At 40.0% G+C, this 27,049-nt stretch overlaps 1 protein-coding gene across 2 annotated transcripts in view; it reads right to left on the bottom strand.

Moving 5' to 3' along the window:
• Window positions 1-27,049, bottom strand: part of AK5 (adenylate kinase 5) — a 259,867-nt gene that overhangs the window by 61,974 nt on the left and 170,844 nt on the right. For both annotated transcript variants that reach the window (XR_006221606.1, XM_007079231.3), the window contains 2 exons: window positions 12,226-12,268; window positions 7,091-7,135 (listed from right to left, as the gene is read on the bottom strand). Coding sequence is in view for 1 of the 2 variants with exons in the window: in XM_007079231.3 (XP_007079293.2) it covers window positions 7,091-7,135; window positions 12,226-12,268 (88 nt within the window). In the remaining variant the exon portion in view is untranslated. The remainder of the gene's footprint in view (window positions 1-7,090; window positions 7,136-12,225; window positions 12,269-27,049) is intronic.

Below are 27,049 nucleotides of genomic sequence, written 5' to 3'. Positions count from 1 at the left end.
CCTTTTTCATTTTAGAAACTCAGTAGTTTAGAAACTACTCAGTTTAGAAACTACTCAGTTTAGAAACTGAGTTTCAGTTAAGAAACTCAGTCAAATCTCATCTGAGTTTTCTTAATCTAATCTAATGATTTTTGATAACCATGATAGTCAATTTTCTGCTATAGACTGTATGTTGGTGTCCCCTCCAAATCTATGTTAAATCCTAGGGCCCAATGTGACGGTATTAAGAGGTGGGGCTTTGGAAGGTGATTATATTACAAGGGTGGAACCCTTATGAATAGGATTGGCGGCCTTTTAAAAGAGGCCCCAGAGAGCTCCCTCACCCCTTCTGCCATGTGAGGTTACAAGGAAAAGATAGCTGTCTATGAGTCAGGATGCAGGCCTTCATCAGACATCAAATCTGCCAGGGCCTTGGTCTTGGGCTTCCCAGCCTCCAGAACTGTGAGAAATGAGTTTCTGTTGTTTATAAGCCACCCGACTATGGTATTTTGTCATAGTGACCTGATGGGACTAACTCAAGTTCAAAGTTCAATCTCCAATGTCAGGGCTATTCTCCCACCTGGAGGGTTTTCTTCACCTTTCCTCCAGTCCACTGCTGTTGATCCTGGAGGTCACCCTTTCCACCTCCATCCAGGCCTTGCTTTGGAGTCTCCTGTGGGTCCTCCTGATACATTCTCCTTTGCCCACCTCTGACTAGCACCCAGCCTTTCCTTTCAGGCATCCCTCGTACACTGGCTACCCAGAAACATTCAGAATTTTTCCAGGCCTACAGCAGCCCAGAGAAATGGCCTTTCAGTAGATGTACCCCTTTACCCCTGACCCCTTGCTCACATTTGTGAGGTTATTTGCTTTTGAAAGGACCAGTGAAAAACAAGGCACAAAAAACTATTTTCTCCTCTAAGATTTTCCAAATGCAAAGTCTAGAGTTTCATATACCTGCTTAACATAACCCCTTCCTAAATTAGTCCTAGGGTGGTGGTTCTCAAAGTGTGGCCCACAGATGTTGGGGGGTCCTCTATTTTCTTTTTTTAAAAATTTTAATTCAAGTATAGTGAACATACAGTGTTATATTAGTTTCAGGTGTACAATATAGTGATTCAAACACTTCCATACAACACCTGGTGCTCATCCGAACAAGTGCCCTCCTTAATCCCCATCACCTATTTCGCCCTTCCTCCCACCCATCTCCCCTCTGGTAACCATCAGTTTGTTCTCTATAGTTAGAGTCTGTTTCTTGGTTTCTCTCTCTCTCTCTCTCTCTCTCTCTCTCTCTCTCTCTCCCTTTTCATTTGCTCATTTGTTTTGCTTCTTAAATTCCACAGATGACTGAAATCATTTGGTGTTTGTCTTTCTCTGACTTATTTTGCTTAGCATAAAGCTCTCTAGCTCCAACCATGTTGTTGCAAATAGCAAGATTTCATTCTTTTTTGTCTGAATAGTATTCCATGGTGTGTGCTAGTGTATATACACTACAACTTATTCTTTTTTACTTTTTATCAGAGAGAGAGAGAAGAGAGAGAGAGTTTGAGCGGGAGAGAGGGGCAAAGGAGAGAGAGAGAGAGAGAGAGAGAGAGAGAGAGAGAGAGAGAGAGAGAATCTTAAGCAGGCTCCACACTCAGCATGGAGCCAGACATGGGGTTCAACCCATGACCCTGGGATCATGACCTAAGCCAAAATCAAGAGCCAGAGGCTTAACCAACTGTGTCACTTAGGTGCCCCTACAGCTCATCTTCTTTATTCATTCATCTATTGATGGACACTTGGGCTGCTTCCATAATTTGGCTATTGTAAGTAATGCTGCAATAAATATAGGGGTGCATGTATCTCTTTCAATTAGTGTTTTTGTATATTTTAGACAGTCCCTTATTTCCATTACAACACTTACAGGCTATTGCTTTTCACTAACGGTACAGAAGCAATTGTTACAAAACCACAGCATGCATCAAGACAGCTGCATTCAATTCTACTAGATCTATATTCATCACCATGAACTCACAGTAAAGTAAAAGGAAGAAAACGCCAGTGTTACCTAAAAATGTCCTTGATGAAGCAGTATAAAAGACTCATTTCATTTAATTTCAGCCCTTAAGTACATGTCATTTTAATATTTTGTGTGAAGTTTACACAAGGCACTTTAGCACACGTAGGTTAATGGTTTTCTTGAGGAGAAACATTATGATTGTTTGAGTTGCTTAACTAGTTGATTTTTAAGCTAAAAACCATTTTTTATCTTCTGGAAGATGGACTAGCAGATAAACTATGGGTTTTCACACTTGAGTATATGGCAGACATTTTCTTCTTCTTCTTCTTCTTCTTCTTCTTCTTCTTCTTCTTCTTTTTCTTTTTAATGTTTATTTATTTTTGAGAGAGACAGAGTACAAGTGGGGAAGGGAGAGAGAGAGAGGGAGACACAGAATCTGAAACAGGTTCCAGGCTCTGAGCTGTCAGCACAGAGCCCCATGCAGGGCTCGAACTCATGAATTGTGAGATCATGACCTGAGCTGAAGTCGGATGCCTACCCAACTGAGCCACCCAGGTGCCCTGGCAGACATTTTCTTGAAAAGAAATAAAATCAGCCTGTCACCTCAAGGACAGCAATTGGCAGCATTTGTTGCCAGTGATAAAACCCAAGCTTTCAAGCCCCAGATCCATCACTTATTAGTATATTATTTACCTTTCTAGCATCTTACCTGCAACATCAGGATGGTGATAATCCATACCCCATACAGGGTACAATCATTAAATAAGATAACATTATTTGTACAGTGCCTAGTGTGTGTTAAGTGCTCAATGAATGCTGGCTTCTCTTACAGCTGCATCAAGTTACAACAATCAGTTTTGCTTTTCAGTTTTAATTTAACCAATTATGTGCATCAATATGAAACATGTTTCATCTGGGGTCCAAGTATTTTCTAAAGATTAAATTAATTCAAAATTCTTTGATAACACGGCAACAATGAAATGACATCAGAGCTATAGTGAAATAATGGCAGGGCATTAAAATACTGAGTTTTAAGCAAAAATTCTCATTTCTACAGTTTTCCATAAGGACATAAAGAGGACTAGTTTGCACAAGGTTAAAAATACACAAAATAACACTGAATATTATAAAAGTACCTCCCAAAGCTTACTACTTGAAAAGCAGTTTGTCAGTACTAATGCTAAGGTACACAAAGCCATCTGGGTCCTCGACATCCTGAAAGTTAAAGCCACAGAATGATGTCTTGACCATTATGCCATTAGTATCACATCTCGTCTGTAAAATCAGATGATTTTCCAAATTGAAGCACTTCTACCAAGGCTTTGGATAGGAATTAATGGGAATTCAGGTTATGACACATTTTGGGCATAGGCAGGCTATGAAAAGCACAGAAGGGAAAAGGAGGCCAAGATAGATTGGATAATAGCAAGATAATGATCAAGAGATTAAAAAAAAAATAAAAAGAGAGAGAGAGAGAGAGAGAGAGAAAGGAAAAAAATGTACCAAAAAGGTTGTGAAAACTGTAGGAGCCTGTTAGTGGGACATAATGAGGCTCTTTAAGGGATATTTTTATATTATCCAACGAATTTTCCGTTTTCAGCAATGAATGAGCCCCAGTCTTGTACATAATGTACATTGGCATGGTTTTTATGTCTTGTGTGTGAACTACCAAAGTCCATCGAACCTTTTTCAATCCTTCTGATCACTGGCCTGATCCTGAGATCCCTTATCTATCCTGTGGAAGGTATTTCTTTATGAACAGCTACTGAGCTGTCTTCCTCATGAACAAAGGTAATAGTCACACAACATTCAAAGGGCTAAGTAGATCCATCCTTGCCACTTTTCCTTTTGGTCCAGACAGTACACGTTCCCTGAATATGTTTTCCACTCAGATGGTGGTCGGTACTATTAACTGCCCCGACTGAAAACTATTTTGCAAATGAATATGAAATTGCTCAGAGGTGGGGGAAGTTGGTGTTGCTTGTTTTGGGTGAGAGGGTAGCAGCTACAATGGAGTCAGGGCGTTGATTAGGCTCATAATTAACCTGAAAACTGTCCTGCCAGCAACAGCTACAGCAGCAGCAGCAGCAGCAACCTGCCTGTCAGTTCCAGTCCAAGAATTCCAACTGCTATTTCAGTTGTTATGGAAACTGGCCACACTGGTTCTTAAAGAATTCATTATTCCAACAAATATTTGCTTTCCTAAATCATTACAGGGTATCTAAATGAGTGATGCAGACACACACGATGGAGGAGCACACAGGAAGAAGCTGGTGATTAGAGATGTCACAGGGCTACAAGTTAAACCTGACCTTGGGGCATGATTAACTGGGGGAGAAGACATTTCAAGTGACAGGACTGGCAAAAGCAAGGGAAGTGGGGTTGGAGCCACAGACTCACATGGGGTTGGAGTGGGAGATGGGAAGGCACATTGAGGCCAGTGGGGAGAAAGCTTTGAAGGTCAGTCTGAAGAATTTGGACCTCTCTATAGACAAAAAGGGACTAGGATACTTTAAAGCAGGGGAGCAGTGCTTTAGGAATATTAATTTTTATCTGCAGACGAACAGCAAAGTTGTCAACCTGGTTTTTGGCTAATATTTCAATCCCACTTGTCTTGGTAGATGTCAAGACAATAATTTGAAAAGTGAAAAATTCAACCTCATCTTCTCATATAGGGAATACCACACTTATTTCACTGAAACCAATGGACTCTTGTTTATTAAGACTCATCAAAACTGTTATGGGTGTGTCTATGACATCCTGAGTATTTTTACGAGCTTCAAATTGACCTGCAATAATACAGCCCCCAAATACCACTCTGCCATCTGTCAAGGAAGTGTTTAGAACTAAAGACTTAATTTTCAAGCAGAGTCCTAAATGCCCTAGAAGAACAATCATTTTTCCTCATACCACAGTGGTTTTTGCACCTTCTACTGCCTAAACAGTAACCTGAAATCTTTAATAGAATAGTAACTGAGAAGTAAGATAAAATATGGGAGAGTTGGTTAATATAAGAAAAACCTTTCTTCAGAGCAGCAGTTTTTAGACTGCAGTCTGTGGACGCTTGGGGGTTTCAAGCTTTGCATGATGCCAAAGATTTTATATTGTGCTATTTGATTTTCTGAAGGGCACAGGACTTAGGTAAGCCAAGGTCTTTAGTTATACCTGGACAGATAGAAGTGATATTTGAAAATATATTTCGAAATTTAATTGCGAGTGCTAAACCACTGGTAACTCTGGAATAATATTATTGCCAGAGAAAATAACAACAATCACAAAACATGCTGTACTATTTTTAGAAGCTGTTTTTGGATCACATTATTAAAGACACAGATTTCTATGTGATAATAAAGGCTCATTCTTTGGATACTGAACATCAGGGTTAAGAGTCTCTCCTCTTCCTAATTTGGCCCCTAAGATAAAAGCTGAATATAACTCATTGTATATGGCCTTGATGGCGAGAAAAGTGATTAAAGTTTATGTGGAAAGGGTAATTTTCTTTGCTATTAGGAGGATGAGTTTCTCTTCAGTAAGGAGTAGAAATAATTTACTTTTACTTTTTGAAAAGAATGTAAAAAGTGTGGCAAGAGTTCATCCAGTTCCCATGGTTAAGGTCAACAAGAGGCAAGCAGGTCAGAAACAGAACTCAGGTTGGGCTCAAGAATTCTCACTGCTTAAGACACGCACTTCCTCCTCCTCTCACCTCTGTTAATCCCTTCGGTTGCGTTGCCCGCTCTCCTCCTTCAGTTCCCTGCTTAAATATCACTTCTGTAGGAAAGCCTTGCCTGATCACTCTGATCACCCACTTCTACCCCAGACACTCAATCCAGGCTGTTCTGTCTCCTTAAGTTTGTGATAATAAGTTGATTAGTTCTTCTTTTCACCTAGGATGGAAGCTCTGTGATCCCTCACTGCCCAGAATGGGTCTAGGCCTCAGTATATATGGGATGGAGGACTGAATGAGGGAGACAGTCCAGGGTAACAACCTACACAACTGTGTGGTGGAATGGGGCGAGCCCTGGGATGGGAAACTGCAGCCCTAGTCTCCTCTCTGCCACCAGTTGGTTGAATGACCTTAATCAAACCTCTTAAATCCTCTGGGACTCAGTGTCCTTATCTGACAATGAGGGAGACTTAGTGAGAGATTTCCAAGGAAACATTCCAACTTTAGGGTGCAAGATTCTAAGTTTATATGATTATATTTCTTGGGTGCCTATAACTAATCTTTTTCCTACCCATTGAAGATGTGTGGACCTTTTCATTATTTCTGAATATGAATAGAAAAAATTTTTTAAATGAAAAGGTAGGTGTATTAACTTTTCTAAAGACTTGAATACTTAGAGGGAAAAGTACTAGCTTTTGGGAGGTGCTTTGACAATATTTGGTGCTATTCTGGGCAATTATAACTGTTGCTCAAATAGTCCCATTGATTTCCATGGGGAAAACTGAATAGTCGGTTCTCACACTCATTAGCTATGTGAGCTTGGACCAGTCCCTTTACCTTTCTGAGTCTCAGTGTCTTTATCTGTATAACAGATATGTAATAGAGATAGACCACCAACCTATAGGATTGTGGAAGGATTAAGTGAGATGAACTGGAACACAGTATGTGCTTAGAAAATGCTGGTGAATTTTATCCCACAATTAATTTACCAGCGACGTTCACAGTATGAGGCATAAAATAAATGAAATTTTCTTACCATTAGCTAAACGGAATGCAGGGTATGGTTACTGAAATACATTTGAATATGTGGTTACGGATATATTTCGTTTAGTGAGCAGTGGCTCATTGTTCAAACAGAAAATGTATGTGCTAGATTTTAGCATATGACTTCTTCATACTCATGGGATTATAAGGTATTTTATTACTGAGGAACTAAAATCAGGAGTCTGACATTCCTTAGAGTCTTACTTTGTCTATTCTGTAAGGATACAAAGCCAAAAACAATATAAAACTGCATAAATGAAAGCAACAATCCAGAAGCCTCGAGGGTATTTCCTAACTGAAAAAGGGGCAGAATTCAAAGCAGAATAAGAAATGGACAGTTTTTTTCTCTACCAAGTTGTTTATTAGCAACTGCATTAGAAAACTTGAGAGCTGTTACTCACCAATCATGAAAATAATTTTACACTTTCTCAAATCTTCCATGAAACCTTTAAAGTAAGAATAATTTAAGTTACTGGCAAGTAAAACTGTTTTGAAATACTGGTTTTACTTATGTTGTGTAAAAACCAAAATCTTGTAGCTTTATTTGATAAGAAGCCTTAAGTTCAGTAAATGTGTTAATAGGTCATAAATTATAGGCACCAATGACCATTTCAACCTTATTCCCAGACCCTGGTAACATAATTTCATTTTAACACAAACTATCAATTTTTGGTGGCAAAACTGATAAGCCATTAAATAGCATGACTTACAAAGAAAGATAATTTTTAAAATTATTTTAAAATGTTCTTAAGTATCTCAGTTTTGTGTTATTTTACATTTTTCTTAACATTTGCTGATCTCTTTTAATAAAGAGGGGTTAAAGCACAAATGGGGAGTCTGGAAGATAATATTTTAAATACAGTTCCTATTTATAGAAAATAATACTATTTTCCATTTAAGGTAGTAATATAAAATTTCCTTCTAAAATAAATCTATTTAAATAATAATAGTGAGTCAATTTAGAGAAAAATATTAAGTCAATAATATCTAGCATAGGTCATATAGAGGTGAAACAAAAATCCCAGAGATGGTGAGAGTGAGGATTGAATTTTGGGAACCACTACTTTATTTTTTCTCCAAGTTTTTATTTAAATTCCTGTTAGTTAACATACAGTTTAACATTAGTTTCAGGTGTAGAGTTTAGTGATTCAACACTTAAATACAACACCTAGTGCTCATCACAATAAGTGTCCTCACTCATCTAGCCATCCCCCCACCTACTTCCCTCCATTAACCCTCAGTTTGTTCTCCATCATTAAGAGTCTGTTTCTTGGTTTGCCTCTCTTTCCCTATCCCATGCTTGTTTGTTAAATTCCACATATGAGTGAAATCATATGGTATTTGTCTTTCTATGACTTATTTCACTTACTATCATACATTCTAGCTCCATCCATGTCATTGCAAATGGCAAGATTTCATTCTTTTTGATGACTGGGTAATATTCGTGTGTGTGTGCGTGTGTGTGTGTACGTGTGTGTGTATCACATCTTCTCTATCCATTCATCAGTTGCTGAACATTTGGGCTCTTTCCATAATTTGGCTATTGTTGATAATGCAGCTATAAACATTGGGATGCAGGTATCCCTTCAAATCAGTATTTTTCTATCCTTTGGGTAAATACCTAGTAGTACAATTGCTGGATCATAGGGTAATTCTATTTTTAACTTTTTGAGGAACGACAATACTGTTTTCCAGAGTGGATGCACCAGTTTGCATTCACCCCAACAGTGTGGGACCGAGGAGCCACCACTTTGAAACAGAGGGATAATTAGGAATTTTTGGCAAAGTGCAAAACCCTCCAGAGTTTGTGGAGCCCTAAAAGATTGTCAGTTGTCATGTGGTGTAGTAGCTGGCCATGAAGGATGGGTAGACAATAGCTACACTTTTGATACTATTCTCAACTCACTAGACCTAGGCGAGTGACTTCCTCTCCCTTGTACTTCAGTTTCTCCATCTGTAGGGTAAAGGTGTCAGACCCAACGATCTCTAATGTCTCTTTCGGTTCAAATACCTATGATTCTGTGGTTCCCGTAAATAAATGGGCCACAGGAGGAAATGGTCCCCTTTGTCCCTTGGCCAAAATTATGATGTGATTATTGTTGCATGTTTCAGGTTTCTAAAGTAACCCAAAATTCGAAGAGGCCTTGGGTAAGAGTGAGGTTATTTGAAGAGATGACCACAGCCCCAAACTTGAATTGGGAATGGCTCTGTGAGCTCAGGGTCTCTGGCCTCAGAAAGTGCCAATGGTTATTGCTTGAGCCTGGAAGCAGGGGGTCCTGAAACTAAAAAAAAAAATGTTTAGAGTGAGGACCTGAGGACAGAAGAAACAGCAGAACTACCCACGAATGTTTCAGAGAAGAGCAGAAACAAATTCACCCTGGCTTTAAGACCACAGGGCTTTAGTTATGGAGATCAGGCTGCCTGCTGAGCTGTGCCAGGGCAGGGTCACAGAGTTTGGGGGCAGAAGTAGATTAGCTCAGGATGCTCTGCAGTTGACTGTGGGAGTCTGCACAGGCCAGTAAGGGAGGTATTGCTGTATTCTAGAGACCATCTTGAGCAAATGATGGTGAAAAGCTAAAGAAGTAGGCTCTAGAGGGGGTCAGAGGATGCCACCATGTTCAAGTCAATCCTTAGATTGGCTAATTTCTTTTAATTTTTTTAAACATTTATTAATTTTTGAGAGAAAGAGTACACAGTGTGAGTGGGGGAGGGGCAGAGAGAGGGAGAGAGAGAGGGAGACACAGAATCCGAAACAGGCTCTAGGCTCTGAGTTGTCAGCACAGAGCCTGACGCGGGGCTCGAACTCAAGAATGGTGACATCATGACCTGAGTTGAAGATGGACGCTTAACTGACTGAGCCACCCAGTCGCCCCAAGACTGGCTAATTTCTGAGCAGCTTAGTTTAACACCCCCAGGGGTGGTGGTGGGTGTGTGGGAGCAGGCTGATTCCACAAAGAACTTTCAGAAGAGTTTCTTTGATGTGCTTAGACAAAGGCCAGAGATTCTAAACCAGTGAGGAGGGTGGGTGTGGAGTGTTATGAACTATGGCTAACAAGAACTAACATTTAAAGTCAAGTTTTTAGAGCACCATGCTGGACAAACAAAACAGATCTGAGACTGGATGCTTCCCTTAGTTGGGCAGATGTGACTGCAGATGGAGCAACTGAAGATGATTTTGAATAGTTTATTATTCTTAATTTAACCCTTATGCTAAGGGAGCTACTTTTCAAACTGTAATATACACCGAAGAGACAGTAATATATTAGAATATAGGACACTGTGATTTTTCACTTCATGGAAAATAACACGTGAAGTTTTGAAGTAAAGATTCTAGAGTTCAAAGGTATTTGATGTTTTTGTTGGAACCCCAGGCCCCTGAGCTGTGTGTTTCAGACCCTTGGCTGTGGAAGTTCCTGGAGCTACCCCCACCTTGAGGGGAGACCCAGGATGGAGGGGCCAGACTGGGTGGAGCCAGCCCTAAATTCCCAGTCTAGGTGTAACTCAGGGCTCTTTTCCCGGTTCTGGAGGCAGCTGCTTTTGCTCTTGCTCTGGGTGTGAGTTGACTAAAATGATGGGCAGAATGTGGTTACCTTGAGAGATAGTACAAAGTTTTTATTTCCTATCTTGGTGATAAAACTGCAGTTTTTACACTTAAAATTAACAGATAGGAGCCTGACTTACACTTTATATTTTATGTAGATGATAAGTACTTTTGAAAGTGAGATCACTCCCCTGACAGTTATCCAACTTGCTTTTCAGTAAAATTGGGATGCTTTTTTTATATACACAATGCTACCTTTTTGCTGGAATCCACTACTAGCTGAGGAAAGGCCCAATTCTGAAGAGAAAATGGGACATGAAGAATTGGGTTTGGGAACAGGAGGGGAAGGAGACAGGGGAGCTAAAATCAGAGGAAAGATGTGAATTTGGGGTTTGGGGAACCATCTGGTTTTCACACTAAGGAATAAAATTTTTTGTTCTTTCTAATCAAAGAGATGCTGCAGTCTCTACAGAATAGTCCACAGTGACTGGAAAAATCCTATGTTATCTGGAGCTTTCTATTAAAGGCACATACATTGGTGCTTTTAACTCATGGACCAGATGGTCATCTCATGTTCTCTAGACTTCCAGCTTCCTTTTATGAAGCTAAGCAACAACTGTTTCTTTTTTTAAATTCCTGTCCAGTTAACGCACAAGGTTATATTGGTTTCAGGTGAACAATATAATGATTCAACAATTCTATACAAAGCTGAGCAACTTTTAATCTATTTGCTATCTAAGAAAGCGACTATGGTTGTTATTGGGTATGGTTGTACCTATGATGGAACATTCATGCAGTGTAGTCATTACAAGTTAAGAGTTTGTAATGACTTGGGAACATGCTTATGTTATGATATACACAAAAAGAATGGAGATAATTATTTGTATATACACATGTATTCTCAACTATATAAAAACAGGTACATAGCCAACCCACTGGGATAAAATACACTAGAATATTAACCATGATTATTTAGAGGTCATAAGGTTTTAGATAGCTCATATTTTCTACCTTGAAAACATTTCCACATGGAATACATATTAATTTTATAGCCAGGAAAAAGGGAAACTTTATTAGGCAATCAATCAATCCCTGTCCAGTTGGGACTGAGTTGATTATTTGCACTTGGCTCATGTTTATGTGCCTTTCCTCATGAATCACCATGATGTCATTTGGTGACTGAGATTTTCACATACTGCTATGGCCATTATCATTAAATGACACTTTATCTATTACCTCATGCTCATGGATCAGTGTAGGATTAGAGCTGGGGTTATTTGGAAAGCCGGATCACTTACTTGCATGTGCTCACAGTCAATACAAACATATTTCCATGAACCATAGTTACAGCAACATTTATTACTGAGTGGACATGTTAGAAGGTACTTTACCTAGGACAATCATGAGCCTTATCTCTTTTGGACAATCTCAAATTCACATAATTTTAGCTATTTTCAGACAGTGAAGGCTGAATTTGCTAGTTGTTATGAGACTTTTAACATGACAACAGTTACAAAGCAGGATAATTTGGGTGTTTCTTAGGTTGCATCCCAACAGCACACTGAAGAATTTTAACTACCATGTAGGAAAAAGACTTCCAATAAATTTGAAGAATGTTAAAGTTAGCCAGCTGTCTTTACTGCAGGACTTATAGGAATCTTGGTATGCTGTTATATGTGTCTCTTCCAAAGGGTAGTGAGTGTTAAATGTTTCCCAAACATATTTTTACGAGAACATTCCATTTTCACTAAGCATGTCAAGGGTCATGTTCTCTGGGTAGTAAGGAAATGCATCTCTAAGTAAGGTGGCCCTTTGATTCTTGATATGGACTAAAAGGGGAAAGATCCAAAAAGTTCCAATCTTAATTGTGTAGCCTGGCTAAGGAAAAACTGCATGCTGTCAGTAGTTTACTGTCTATCAGTTGTTGTTTAATAAAAAAGACATGTTCAAAGCTACTAAAATACAACTTTGGTCTGATCAGTAAGGGAAACTCACCTCCCATGGTATCCTCTCCAAATACATTTAACTGGTCATCACCCTGCACATAAAAAATCAAAATATTAGGTGAGAGTACTAACAGGTATTGTGCTAAACGTCTTGCCAATGTACATTAACATACCTAACTTTCCAAACAACTCTATGAAGGAGGCACAATTACTATCCACCTTTTACAGATGAAGAAGCCAATAATTTGAGAAGCAAGTTGCCCAAGGTCATGTAGCAGTGAGGGACAAAACCCAGATTGGAACCTGGGCTGTCTGTCCCAAGAGTTCATGCTGTCTTTGTTGGACTTCCTGGTACAATATCACACTTCATTTTCTTGGTGCATGACCTATCTGTGATCAGAAAAGCTGATTTGAAGAACACAACACTCTTCAGTGCCCGAAGCTCACTGATAGTTGTAGTTATAGTTGTTTAAAAACAACTTCATGGTTTAAAGCTGGACTTGGCACACTCTCTGTAAAGGGCCAGATAGGAAGTGTTTAGCAGTGGGTGCCATATGGTTAACCACTGGCCAATCCCTGAAAACTAAAGCATGAAATAAGGGAGATTGGAATGACCAGCTTTGATTGATGCCTGCCTTTAAATGTTTATTTTATTTTTTAATCAAGCAGCTGCTGCATTTTCCTTACAGAAGAACCAGTGGTAGTTGGAGGGGGGTGGTGAGGGGAGTCTAGGATGAAAGTTTATATAAAAAGGCATTTGGTGAGAATTCTATTTATGTCTCCATCCATTCCATTTTCCCACTCCCTCATCCATCATAGGTAACCACTTACAGAAGTTTTTTTTTTTTTTTGTATCTGTTTCCCGATACACAACAAACTTCCAGATATCTATGGATACATTTGAACATAAATACATAATCTGGCATTACCTCCATTTTGTATACAGAAAAAAGTGTACTTATATTACTCATGCATATATGTTCATAATATACATACTCATCTATAATGATACTGTTCTTCCCCTTGCATTTTCACTTATCAGTGTATCCTGGAGAACTTTCCATATCAATACAGAATGTTCTCAGTTGTACAGTATTCTATCGTATGGAAGGTAACATAGTTGTTGTTTTTAACTAGTCCTTTATTGATGGACCATTGAGCTGTTTCCAATCTTGGGTTATTTTGGGAAAAGCATGGTGAATAAGCTCATATAAAGGTCATTTCATAAATTATCAGAGAAGGGGATGTGTGGTCAGACAGTAAATGTATCTATAACTGATAGATTTTGTCAAACTGCTCTCCATTACAGGTTGTGCCATTTTGCAGGGCCAGCCTGTGGCTCATGCTTCACTCCAGCCTCTTGCTTCTAATTTGCTTTGATGTAGGAGTCAGTTAAATGAGGTTGGCTGGTTGTATTAATGCCCCCTTAAGGTAAACTGCCATGAGAGTACTTGTTTGAAATCAGAGCCTTGCCATTCTTTTTTAGAACATATGCCTTCAGGGCAACTTTACTGCTTGTCTTCTTAGATTTCCCTGTGTATCTAGAGCTATTCCAGGTGAGAGAAGAGTTTTTAATGGAGTGTTCATTCAGGAACACATTTGCATTCATTATCTTCCTTCCATGAACAGGAAAAATGTCAATTATTCCTCAGTAAGCCTATCCCTACTTCTCTTGTTGAAATCATTGCATTTTACAGCATTGCATTTTGGAGTTATTGGGATCATCTAATCTAACCCTACCATCACCCTCTCCCATTTTACAGATGGGGAAATGGGTGGTCATTGAGGTCATTTGAGGAGCCCATGGCCATGTCATCATGTCCTTAGTGAAGTCAGGGTTAGGATGAGAACCACATCTCCTACCACACAGCATGGTTCCTGGAGATTTAATCCTAGGAGCTTAGCTACCACCATGGATCTGTTAGTGTCATGCCACTGCCTGGCTGGTGCACCCATCTCTCAGCTGTTGCTAAGGGCTCACAGAACACCTTCAACATGGGACAATTCTGGTATAAGTTGTGCCCTAGTGTTCCCCTTGAGATCAGACTGAAGCTGATAGCCACCTGGGGTCACATCCTTGCTCAGCTCCTGCCCCTGCCCTATCTTGCATCTCTCCCCCTGTCCTAAAAGCACTCCCTAATAGCACACTTGCAAAGAATTCCCATTTGAGGTTTTGCCTCTAGCGAAGCCCACCTGAGACAGGGACCTGTTTGAAGTTACGTTTGCCTAACAAGCATCTACACAGAAAGAAGTTCAGTAGCTTTTGTTGGAAAAGGATTGTTCCATGAGACTCTGCTTATTGCTTGTCACACAGCTATTGAACATATCCAGGTAGTGTTAGGGAGTCTTCTCCCTTAATTTTTAATATCACTGTTGAGTTATAAGACTTACACCCATCTTACAGGCTGAACTGCATCAGATTTTTCTCACACCTAGTTATCATGTTTTAGAAGAGCAATCAACGTTAATCTGAATTAGTAAAATAATACACTGTGTTATAAAGGAGCCTATCTCACCTCTATGTGGCTTCTTGAGTCTGACTGGTTTTTATCCATAGCTTTTATTCATAGCCTTCTAGTATGTTTGCCCAACTGCTTCATATGAGCCCCAGCCTTACTTCCAATAAAGCCCTGATAGTGAAAAGGTTTTTGGAGCAGAGTGGTGCTAGGAATGGGGCCCACTTCATTCAATGACATGAAAGCCCAGGTAAATAGGATGTTTGACTGGAGGTGTTATTTTCCACTGATGCTCAATAAACCTCATGATTCCTATGTGAATTTTTTTTGTAAATAAAATTAATCTGGCATCTTACACACACACACACACACACACACACACACACACACACACACACTAACAACTAATGAAAGGCAAACACTTCTGGTTTGGTTTTGGTGAAAAAGATGCCATAAAGACCCCAGAAGCCCTAAGTCTCATCTCTTTCTTTTCAAGTGCTAAGTGTGTTCTGTATGAAAGGCATTAATTCAGAATGTCAATTATATAAGAAGCAAAATGTCAGACAGGTTTGTTTCAGATACCTAATAATCTGTAGCTGCATCTGCAGTGAGGCATACTTTGAGAAAGTACAACCCATTCACTACCAACTTCCACCCTAGGCACCCATGGGTGCTTCTTGGTGTTACAGTCTTTCATTGTGTTGTGCTCCATCTAGTCAGCCTTCTGACACCTGTAAGCCTGAATTGTGAGGTTGAGCTTTGTGGGTATGATGAGGCATAGGTGCCTTTCCACAGTAATAAACTAGGTTTGGGGGGCATAAAGCAGAATACTAAATCTGAAACGACAGAATACTAAACCGACAGAAACGGTACTAATATTGGCACAGATTTTATGTAAGTGCCAATTATGACTCACACATACGAAGCCAAGACATAGCCTGCAATGAGGTAATTAATGCTGGTGAAGATGGGCAAAGCTGCAGAGAAACCATTAACACACAAAAGCAAGTTCAGATTGCCATATCTTCTTGTGCTATATTTACGATACAATGCTGGTAACTGAAGGGGAGAAATAAAAAAAAAATCCTGTTGCAGTGACATAGCTAGAACCTCCAGACAGGACTTGTGGCTCTATGGGAAACTGGGTTTGGACTATGGATATGCTTTGGTCTCTATCTCTCATTCTCCAGTCAGGCCAGGGCCATAGGAGAGCAAAAGCGAATTGCATTCAACTTTATTTCCCGGGGTGGGTGCATTGGCAAGGAACTGCTTTTGCAAGGCTGGATTCTGGTATCATTTTTAGGAAGAGCAGCTAGTTGAGGTGCGTATATGTTTTCCTTTAGGATTGGAGCTCCTACTATCACCACCTTATGATATGGGTGTCTTGTCAGTCTCACTTCCCTGAACTATTGAAATTTTGGGGGGAGAGATAAAAATAGAGCAATGTAGCCTCCCGGATGGGTTCACCAATCATAAGAAATTACGTTCTTCCACCTGCTTTCATTGCAGCCTGGTGTATGCTCCTGCCTGCAGGACCCATTCTGTGTGACATTGTCACAAGCAGATCAGGTCCTAATATAAAGTGGACATTGAACTACTGCTATAATCTCACTGGATCCTTGCTGGGAACCTATGCATGTGGAATGATGCTGCTGAACTTCTGTGTGTCACTGGATGGGGATGTACCTGAGCATATCCACTGCTGCCCTCAGTGCCCTGATACCAACCTATGTTTCTTTATCAGCAGTCTCTTACTGGTATCAGAGGTGAGGTCATGGAGTCAGATATTTACGCTGCTCCTCCTTATGTAGATAGTGTTGATGTTTAAAAATCCTTTTGGGACAGGGCATCTGGGTGGCTCAGTTGGTTAAGCATCGAACTTTGGCTCAGGTCATGATCTTGCTGTTTGTGGGTTCGAGGCCTGCGTCGGGCTCTGTGCTGACAGATTGGAACTTGGAGCCTGCTTCAGATTCCGTGTCTCCCTCTCTCTCTGCCCACCCTTCCCCCGCCTCATGCTCTGTCTCTCTCTCAAAAATAAATACACATTAAAAAAATTAAAAAGTTATTTGAAATTAATAAAAAAATACTTAAAATAAATAAATAAATAAATAAATAAATAAATATCCCTTTGGGGACCACGAAACGAAAGCTCTCCTGGGAAGGAGGTAGTAGGACATTTTTGGGGTATCTTTCTAGTTCTTGTTTGTATTAAACTGTATGTGTATTTCATGGTATAAAAATGTATACAGCTTCAAATGGAATTATGACAAAGAGGTTTTATTTAACAACAGAATATCATAGCTAAGATGAATTTCTTGCCCTAAAATTCACCAAGAAAAGACTACTTTCCTTCTCTGACATTAAGCACAGAGATCAACTTCAAGATTCAAAACAATGGATTTCAAAGAGATTCTCTAGTTTCTGAAATGAATGTGAGGAGCAGTCTTTTATAATTTTTTCTGACCTCCCCGAATACTAAGCAGTTCTCCATGAATCATGGACCATGAAATGCTAGCATGAGGATTTTCCTAGGCTTCTATTTAAACTGATCTAAGGCCTCCCTCGCTGTTTCTCAGAAGCAACAACAGGAAGGTGGGGATGGGTTTGAGGCACAAAATGTTCTGTAGTTCTCAGAAGTGGTCATCTTCATTGAGAAGCAGAATCTTAACAGGAAGAAATAATAATTAAAAAAAAAAACCCAACCCAAACAATACGAGGCTATTTCCCCATCTCATAACCTGAATATGAAACTTTGTGAAGCTTTTTTGTTAAAAAACAAAAACAGCAAACACCTCGAGTAAACCACTAATTTTTTTTTAAGTTTATTTATTATTTTTGAGAGTGAGAGAGACAGAGACAGAGACAGAGACAGAGTGTGAGCAGGGGAGGGGCAGAGAGCGAGGGAGACACAGAATCTGAAGCAGGATCCAGGCTCTGAGCTGTCAGCACAGAGCCTAGCGCAGGGCTTGAATCCATGAACTGTGTTATCATGACCTGAGCCGAAATTGGATGCCTAACTGACTGAGCCACCCAGGTGCCCCCTGAGCAAACAATTTTAAAAAACGGTTATTGGAACTGCTATTTGCTAGTGTTCAGAGTGTTTTCAACGTGCATGATATCATCCAATCCTCAGAAAGACACTAGGAGATGGGCAAGTTTGAGATCTCCTATTGTTCAGATGAGGAAACAGGCTCAGCAAGCTATGTGACTGTGCAGGGTGCCCCAGCTAGTGCGCTTGCCTGGTTCCCATGCCTGGGTCCTGATGCCTCTCCTGCAGCCCCTGATGGAGCATGACAACCCGTCTGTGTGTGATGTGGAGCACAGAGTGTAACGAGTAACTACACTACACCAGCGAAGCGAATGCTCATGGTGTCTTATGAATAGGAAGGAAGGTGGATTCCTTTGCTAAAAGAGGGAAGGAAGCCACATCATGCCAACCAAATGATGTGAAAGCGAAATTCTCAAGTTTACTGGTTAGCTGTGAATGTAGTTTTAAGATTCCTCGGATCTTCAGCAGGAGAGTATTGGAAAACAGAAACGTAACTGCATTTTATCAGCAGGAAGAAGGGAGACTGGTCCTTGAGAAGCACTTTGAGTGTTTACAGTTCTTTTCTAAAGCATGTTTTCATTTAAAGTAATGGGCAATTTGGAAAAAAAGTATGGGGAGTGGTGTGTAATTTAGTTACACCCAAGAATTTATTTTACGGCAAGTCTCATTTCTCTCTCACTGAAGTATACACAATTAGAGGCCTTCTTGCTGTGGTAGCACTTGTATAATTGAGTAAACAGGGATAAAAAAATATAGGGGATGCTAGGCTAACCTTTTCCTAGTCTTATTAAATTGCAGGTTCTCTACATGAACTACTTTAAATAGTGGTTTACAGATCTGGCTCTCTAGGAGGAATGTTTTTCTTCTTTTATATATAAATCAAAATGTTGCTGTCTCTAATAAAAAATTTATTTTATTTTAAAGGTTTTTTTAAAAATGTTTTTTATTTATTGAGAGAGAGAAAGAGAAAGAGCATGAGTCAGGGAGGGGCAGAGAGAGGGAGAAAGAGAATCCCAAGCAGGCTCCACTCTGTTAGCACAGAGCCTGACAAGGGGCTCGATCTTACAAACCATGAGATCATTACCTGAGCAGAAGTCAAGAATCGGACACTTAACCTACTGAGACACCCAGGCGCCCCTCTAATAAAACTTTTAAAGAAAATATTTTCCTGATGTTTTCCTACAACTTCCTGTTTTCACCCCACTGCTAGAAGACAATGTAAGACACACTTTAATCTTGTCTTCACAAGCCAAATGCAGCATGTGGTTAAGCAGGGCTTTGTCAGGCTGCTGCTGTAAAGGAAGGAGCAAAGTTTCCATTCTGATTTCCTCTCATTTAAAGTTAATGTTGGCCGGGGTCCTTGGGTGGCTCAGTTGGTTAAACGTCTGACTTCAGCTCAGGTCATGATCTCATGGTTTGTGAATTTAAGCCTAGCACTGGGCTCTGTACTGACAGTGCAGAGCCTGCTTGGGATTCTCTCTCTCCTTCTTGCTCTGCCCCTCTCCTATTTGTGCTCTCTCTCTCTCTCTCTCTCTCTCTCTCAAAATAAATAAATAAACTTAAAAAAAAACCTCTATATGTGTTCATGGGTTTTTCAGGGAGAAAAATATCACCCAGAGGAGTCACTCTTTGTCCCACCTTCTTTCTTTAAAAAGGAAGTAAGACTGGGGGGAGGCAGGTGGGGTAGAGTGAGCAAGTGAAGAGCTCAAAGGACCCTTTGATGACTCCTCCTCAATTCCTCTGAGTCCTTCCCTCATCATGGGTGTATCCCAATGCCTTTCTCTTCAGTCTGAAGCACTTCTTGGTTATCACTATGACAGATGCACCAAGCAGCTTCCCATGGACCACCCTTAAATCCAGAGTCCAGCTCTGACCTTGCCCCACATCTCTCACTTTCATTATTCCCCAACTTGAATGTCTGCGTCCAACTCCCGGAGGTTCTAGAGGGTAAGGTTGAATGGGCAGTGAGACAGGGTTAGTTGGTGGTTGTGGGACATAGAGCAAAGGAGGAACTAACAATGACATCCAGGTTGGAGCTGTGAATCAAAAAGGCAGGTCAAAAGAGGTGTTCTTCCCACTAGAAACAACCTGTAGACCTGAGTTGAGGAGGAATGAGATCTTGCTGGAACCTTGATTTTAGCTGAGTGAAATCTATTTTGGATTTTTGACTTCCAGAACTGTAAGATAATACATTTGTGTTATTTTTATCCATGAAGTTTGTGGTAATTTGTTAGGGCAACAACAGGGAATTAACTCAAGCTCCTCCTATATGCTGGGAATGGGTCTAGATGCTGGAAAAGTAACAGTGAACAAACGGTTTTGACTCACTGAGTATATTAGGTATTTGAGCATGTGCTAAAACAAAGGGTTGTAAATGATTTTTATCCATGGGGGCTTTTGTTCAAAGAGAATCTCATATGGAAGCCTAATATCTAAAAGAGAAGAATGGAACTACTATTGGTGGGAGTGGAGTAGGTGGTTCCAGAACACTGCCAGGACCACCCCCTCTGCCCCCCTCCCTGACCCCCATTGGCAGACCCTCTTAGATGCCTACCCAATAGCCCACTTTCTTGCAGGCAGAGCCACCTGCCTCGTCAGATGCCAAAGATGGCAGATCCTTGCTTTCCCATCCTCTGCATTATGGGCATAGGGTTTTGACCAAATCTGGACCAGCAGGATGTGAAAAGCAAGTCTCTGGGCTTCAGAGGACAGAGTTCCTCCCTACTAAAAAGAAAGAGGGACAAACATGGGGAGGATCAGCTTCACTCATCCATTCTATTTTTGCGAATGATCATGTGAGGGCCAGATGCTTGGAGCTACCCTTGCTGCCTCGAGACCTTGAAGGGAGGCAATGCTCACAGACTGAAGGGGGCAACAGTCTGGGAAAGAGGGAAGCAGTCTGGCCCTGTGTGACTATCACAGGACCAGCCCTGGTCCATCTACCTTCAGACTGTGGTTAAGGGAGAAAACAACATTTTAAATTGTTTAACCCAATTTTAGTTAGGTTACCAGCAGGTACAAGGAACCTCACTGAATCCTGTTGAACTTATCCACAACTGTAAAATCCTTTCTTGGGTAAAAAAAAAAAAAAGGCTCAAGTATATAGAATGTCACTTTTTGCCTATACATGAAGGCACTTACTAGTATTCCAATAAATGAGTTATTAAAGGTTAAGACTATTTGCAATCCAAACCTAAAATCAGCATATTTTTAGAGCTTTTGGAGGACTCCAATTCAGTATTCTAAAAATCTGGCTGCTATACAAGGTCCGGAAATGTTCGGTGCTAAAGACGACGTAAGACACACTTTGTTCCTGTCTTTGTATGCCAAATGCAGTGCAGTTGTCAAGCAGGGCTTAACACGTGCTAAAACTGGCAATCTTACAGTTTTCAGGAAGGATGCTTTCTTGCTGCTGTTCTTGTTTTTCATTATAAATTATGATCACTTAATCTTCATTAATGTTGATTTATTTTGTTGTGGGTTGTTTACTTAATGCTGGCCTGTGTGTTGATATTTATTTGCACTGACCATCTTTGGGGATAGACTGTGAGATGTGCAAGTCTGAGGGTTCACAGATGAGCCTCCAGATTACTCTACACAGTTACAGAACTTGAGTCTCTACACATCCCAACATGCTGATGCAATAAAAGTTGGTGCTGTCACAGTTGTTTTTTTTCAGGGAAAAGTGCGAACAGGTGAAGTAAGCAGGCAGTTGAGACAATTGAACAAAAAAGGCATTTCAGTGCATTCTAAACCCTGAAGTAGTATTTCTATCATTTTATTATATTGGCTATAATAATAATAACTACACTTATTGGGTATTATCTCATGTAATTTCTTCATTAGCGGCCTACTGAAGGAGGTGCTGTCATCCCCATTATACATATTTGAAGCTCTGTTTTAGGGATTGTGGAAATCTGCCTGTGTATTGGAGCTAAAAAAAATGTGTGAGCTGGGATTCGAATTCAGTTCTGTCTGAGCCCAAAACCTGAGCATCAACTTAAAAAAATACATAATTTACAAATGTGCCATTAATTAAGAAAATTCAAAATCATGAAAAGTTATGGGGATTGGATTATGTTTGTGTCCATGAGGTGCTTTTTCCCCTGCAAATGCAAAAGCTATTTTGGAATTACCACATATAGACTAAGATATTTGTCAAGTAATTATTTTGTATTGAGAATAATTTTTACCAATATATATTGATCCTAAAAAACAGTTAAATTCAATTTCCAGTCCTGTGCCTCAAATATGTGTTGCCTTCTTTTTTCTTGTATGCAGTAGGTGCTCAAGAGTTGCTGGCAAAGGGGAAGCATCATTTGCTGAGCTCCTTACAGGCACTACAACTGATGCTTTCACAGAAATCTCATTATTCTTATGCAAATACCATGAGGTAGGCTTTACTATCCCCCAGTTGTAAGTAAGAAGATTAAGGGCTCTGAATTTGTAGTTTTACCTGCCATAACAAGTGGGAAAAGGCATACTGGTGGTTAGAAAAAAAGGTTTGATGTTTGTTCTTTCCTGTACCATTGCATCAAACAGTCTGTGACAGATTAATGGCAACTGTGGCCTCAAATTTTCACTCTTCTTTGCATGCATGCCTCTTACAAGGTCATTTTGTATACACCCTCATCAAGAAGGGAGTCTGTTCTCCCACTTTTGACCTGGGCCAGTTTTATGACTTGCTTCAGCCATCAGAATGAGGAAGAGAAGACAGTGTGCCAGTTCTCAGGCTATAGTTCCAGAAGCTTGCATGCTTCCGTGTCCTCCTTGGTCCCCTGCCACTGCCATGTAGATAAGCCTGGGCCAGCCTGCTAAAGGATGAAAGGCCATGTGGAGCAGAGGTCCACTCATCCCGGCAGGGCCATCCTAGACTGACCAGGCTCTGGCTGACCTAGCAGCCAGGTCAAACCCAGCCAGAGTTCTATCAAAGAAACAGAACCAGAAAGATTTTAATCTATCTATGTATCTCCATCTCTGTAAGAGATTTACTTCAGGGAATTGGCTTACACAAGTATGGGGGCTAGTTGGACAAGTCTGAAATCCATAGGGCAGGGTGGCAGGCTGGAAACTCTAGGGCACAAGGTGACACTGAGACCACACACAGGATTTCCTCTTCCTCAGGGAAACCTCAGTTTTGCTTCTAAGGCCTTTCTTTTTTATTTATTTATTTATTTATTTATTTATTTATTTATTTATTTATTTATTTTTCAATATATGAAATTTATTGTCTAATTGGTTTCCATACAACACCCAGTGCTCATCCCAAAAGGTGCCCTCCTCAATACCCATCACCCACCCTGCCCTCCCTCCCACCCCCCATCAACCCTCAGTTTGTTCTCAGTTTTTAAGAGTCTCTTATGCTTTGGCTCTCTCCCACTCTAACCTCTTTTTTTATTTTTCCTTCCCCTCCCCCATGGGTTTCTGTTAAGTTTCTCAGGATCCACATAAGAGTGAAACCATATGGTATCTGTCTTTCTCTGTATGGCTTATTTCACTTAGCATCACACTCTCCAGTTCCATCCACGTTGCTACAAAGGGCCATATTTCGTTCTTTCTCATAGCCATGTAGTACTCCATTGTGTATATAAACCACAATTTCTTTATCCATTCATCAGTTGATGGACATTTAGGCTCTTTCCATAATTTGGCTATTGTTGAGAGTGCTGCTGTAAACATTGGGGTACAAGTGCCCCTATGCATCAGTACTCCTGTATCCCTTGGGTCAATTCCTAGCAGTGCTATTGCTGGGTCATAGGGTAGGTCTATTTTTAATTTTCTGAGGAACCTCCACACTGTTTTGCACAGTGGCTGCACCAGTTTGCATTCCCACCAACAGTGCAAGAGGGTTCCCGTTTCTCCACATCCTCTCCAGCATCTACAGTCTCCTGATTTGTTCATTTTGGCCACTCTGACTGGCGTGAGGTGATATCTGAGTGTGGTTTTGATTTGTATTTCCCTGATGAGGAGCGACGTTGAGCATCTTTTCATGTGCCTGTTGGCCATCCGGATGTCTTCTTTAGAGAAGTGTCTATTCATGTTTTCTGCCCATTTCTTCACTGGGTTATTTGTTTTTCGGGTGTGGAGTTTGGTGAGCTCTTTATAGATTTTGGATACTAGCCCTTTGTCCGATATGTCATTTGCAAATATCTTTTCCCATTCCGTTGGTTGCCTTTTAGTTTTGTTGGTTGTTTCCTTTGCTGTGCAGAAGCTTTTAATCTTCATAAGGTCCCAGTAATTCATTTTTGCTTTTAATTCCCTTGCCTTTGGGGATGTGTCGAGTAAGAGATTGCTACGGCTGAGGTCAGAGAGGTCTTTTCCTGCTTTCTCCTCTAGGGTTTTGATGGTTTCCTGTCCCACATTCAGGTCCTTTATCCATTTTGAGTTTATTTTTGTGAATGGTGTGAGAAAGTGGTCTAGTTTCAACCTTCTGCATGTTGCTGTCCAGTTCTCCCAGCACCATTTGTTAAAGAGACTGTCTTTTTTCCATTGGATATTCTTTCCTGCTTTGTCAAAGATTAGTTGGCCATACGTTTGTGGGTCTAGTTCTGGGGTTTCTATTCTATGCCATTGGTCTATGTGTCTGTTTTTATGCCAATACCATGCTGTCTTGATGAAGACAGCTTTGTAGTAGAGGCTAAAGTCTGGGATTGTGATGCCTCCTGCTTTGGTCTTTGTCTTCAAAATTACTTTGGCTATTCGGGGCCTTTTGTGGTTCCATATGAATTTTAGAATTGCTTGTTCTAGCTTCAAGAAGAATGCTGGTGCAATTTTGATTGGGATTGCATTGAATGTGTAGATAGTTTTGGGTAGTATTGACATTTTGACAATATTTATTCTTCCAATCCATGAGCCCGGAATGTCTTTCCATTTCTTTATATCTTCTTCAATTACCTTCATAAGCTTTCTATAGTTTTCAGCATACAGATCTTTTACATCTTTGGTCAGATTTATTCCTAGGTATTTTATGCTTCTTGGTGCAATTGTGAATGGGATCAGTTTCTTTATTTGTCTTTCTGTTGCTTCATTGTTAGTGTATAAGAATGCAACTGATTTCTGTACATTGATTTTGTATCCTGCAACTTTGCTGAATTCACGTATCAGTTCTAGCAGACTTTTGGTGGAGTCTATCAGATTTTCCATGTATAATATCATGTCATCTGCAAAAAGCGAAAGCTTGACTTCATGTTTGCCAATTTGGATGCCTTTGATTTTCTTTTGTTGTCTGATTGCTGATGCTAGAACTTCCAACACTATGTTAAACAACAGCGGTGAGAGTGGGCATCCCTGTCGTGTTCCTGATCTCAGGGAAAAAGCTCTCAGTTTTTCCCCATTGAGGATGATGTTAGCTGTGGGCTTTTCATAAATGGCTTTTATGATGTCTAAGTATGTTCCTTCTATCCCGACTTTCTCAAGGGTTTTTATTAAGAAAGGTACTGAATTTTGTCAAAGGCCTTTTCTGCATCGATTGACAGGATCATATGGTTCTTATCTTTTCTTTTATTAATGTGATGTATCACGTTGATTGATTTGCGAATGTTGAACCAGCCCTGCATCCCAGGAATGAATCCCACTTGATCATGGTGAATAATTCTTTTTATATGCTGTTGAATTCGATTTGCTAGTATCTTATTGAGAATTTTTGCATCCATATTAATCAGGGATTCTAAGGCCTTTCAACTGATTGGATGAGACCCATCCAAATTATCAAGGCTAATCTCACTGTTGGTAGGAATATCAATTGTTGCATCCACTGTAGAAAACAGCACAGAGGTTCCTCAAAAAAATTAAAAATAGAACTGCTATTTTGATCCAGTGGTCCAGCGATTCCACTTAGGGGTATTTATACAAAGTGAAAGAAATCACTGTCTCACAAAGATACCCATACTCCCACATTCACTAAAGTATATTTGTAATAGCCAAGATGTAGAAAAACCTAAGTGTCCACTGACAGACTGATAAAGAAAATGTCACACACACACACACACACACACACACACACACACAAACACACACACACTGGAATATTATTTATCCATAAAAAGAAGGACATCCTGCCATTTGCAGTACCATGGATGGACCTTGAGGACTTTATGTTAAGTGAAATAAGTCAGATGGAGAAAGATGAATACTGTATGATATCACTTACATGTGGAATCTAAACTAAAAAAACCCCAACCTCATAGATAAAGAGAACACATTGGTGGTTGACAAAGGTAGGGGGTGGCAGTTGGGCAAGATGGATGAAGGTGGTCAAAGGAACAAACTTCCAGTTCTAAGATAAATAAATCCTAAGGAGGTAATGGTGACTACAGCATGGTGACTATAGTCAACAATACCTTTGAAGATACTAATGGGAGTAGATCTTAAAAGTTATCACATACACACAAAATTTGTAACTGTGTGTGGTGATGGATGTTAACTAGGCTTATTGTGGTAAACATTTTGCAATGATTTTATATATATATATATATGTATATATGTATGTATATATATATATATACATATATATATATGTATATATATATATATACATACATATATATATATCTCAAATTGTTTTTTTGTACACCTAAAATGAATACAATGTTACATGTCAATTATACCTCAATTTATAACAAGATAATCTCCTTTACATAAGGGCAACTGACTGTACATGTTAACCCCATCTACAAAATATCTTCACAGCAACATCTAGATTGCTGTTTGATTAAGTCACTGGGACCCATAGCCTAGCCAAGCTGACACATAAGAGGGCCATTACACTGTGGATGTGTGAGTGAGCCCAGCTTCCATCAGTGGACCTGGTTAGCCAGCCCCAGTGCCATAAGAGAAATAAATGGATGTGGTTTGAAGCCACTAAGTTCTAGCAGTTGCACAGCAATGATTAACTGATAAGTAGCACCTCTTATTTGGAAACAATATTTGAAAATTATTTCCCCTGATGAGTTTGCCCTTTTGCTTTTGGCCGTCCGCTATAACGTTGCCAAGACAATGCAGAAGACAGCTAATGGGTTGTTTCCTAACGTGACCTAGCTGTACCCTCATGTAGTATGTTGTACTCAAAGGCCAGCCTTTTTATCTTCTCTTTGTTTTAAAAATCTTAGTACAAAGTTCCACAGGAGGTGAAAGAGAAATATTTTACTATCTTTTGAAGAACTTTTGGCAAAGAGTATCTGGGGAATATTCAAAAGCCATGATGACATCATATTGGAAAAGCACACATTCAACCCACTACCAAAACACAAACAGACGCAGGAACCAAGGAAACCAACCTGCTCTTTTCTACTTCTCAAAGTCTCTCACACAGAATGCCATACAGAAAAAAGAAACAACTGCCAAAAGCAGAAATAAAAGAAGCCCAGGAA

Source organism: Panthera tigris, chromosome C1 (assembly GCF_018350195.1).
Source record: "Panthera tigris isolate Pti1 chromosome C1, P.tigris_Pti1_mat1.1, whole genome shotgun sequence".
In the NCBI taxonomy this organism is placed as follows: domain Eukaryota; kingdom Metazoa; phylum Chordata; class Mammalia; order Carnivora; family Felidae; genus Panthera; species Panthera tigris.
The sequence above is the reverse complement of the archived record's forward strand: the minus strand, read 5'-3'. Positions and strand labels throughout refer to the sequence as shown.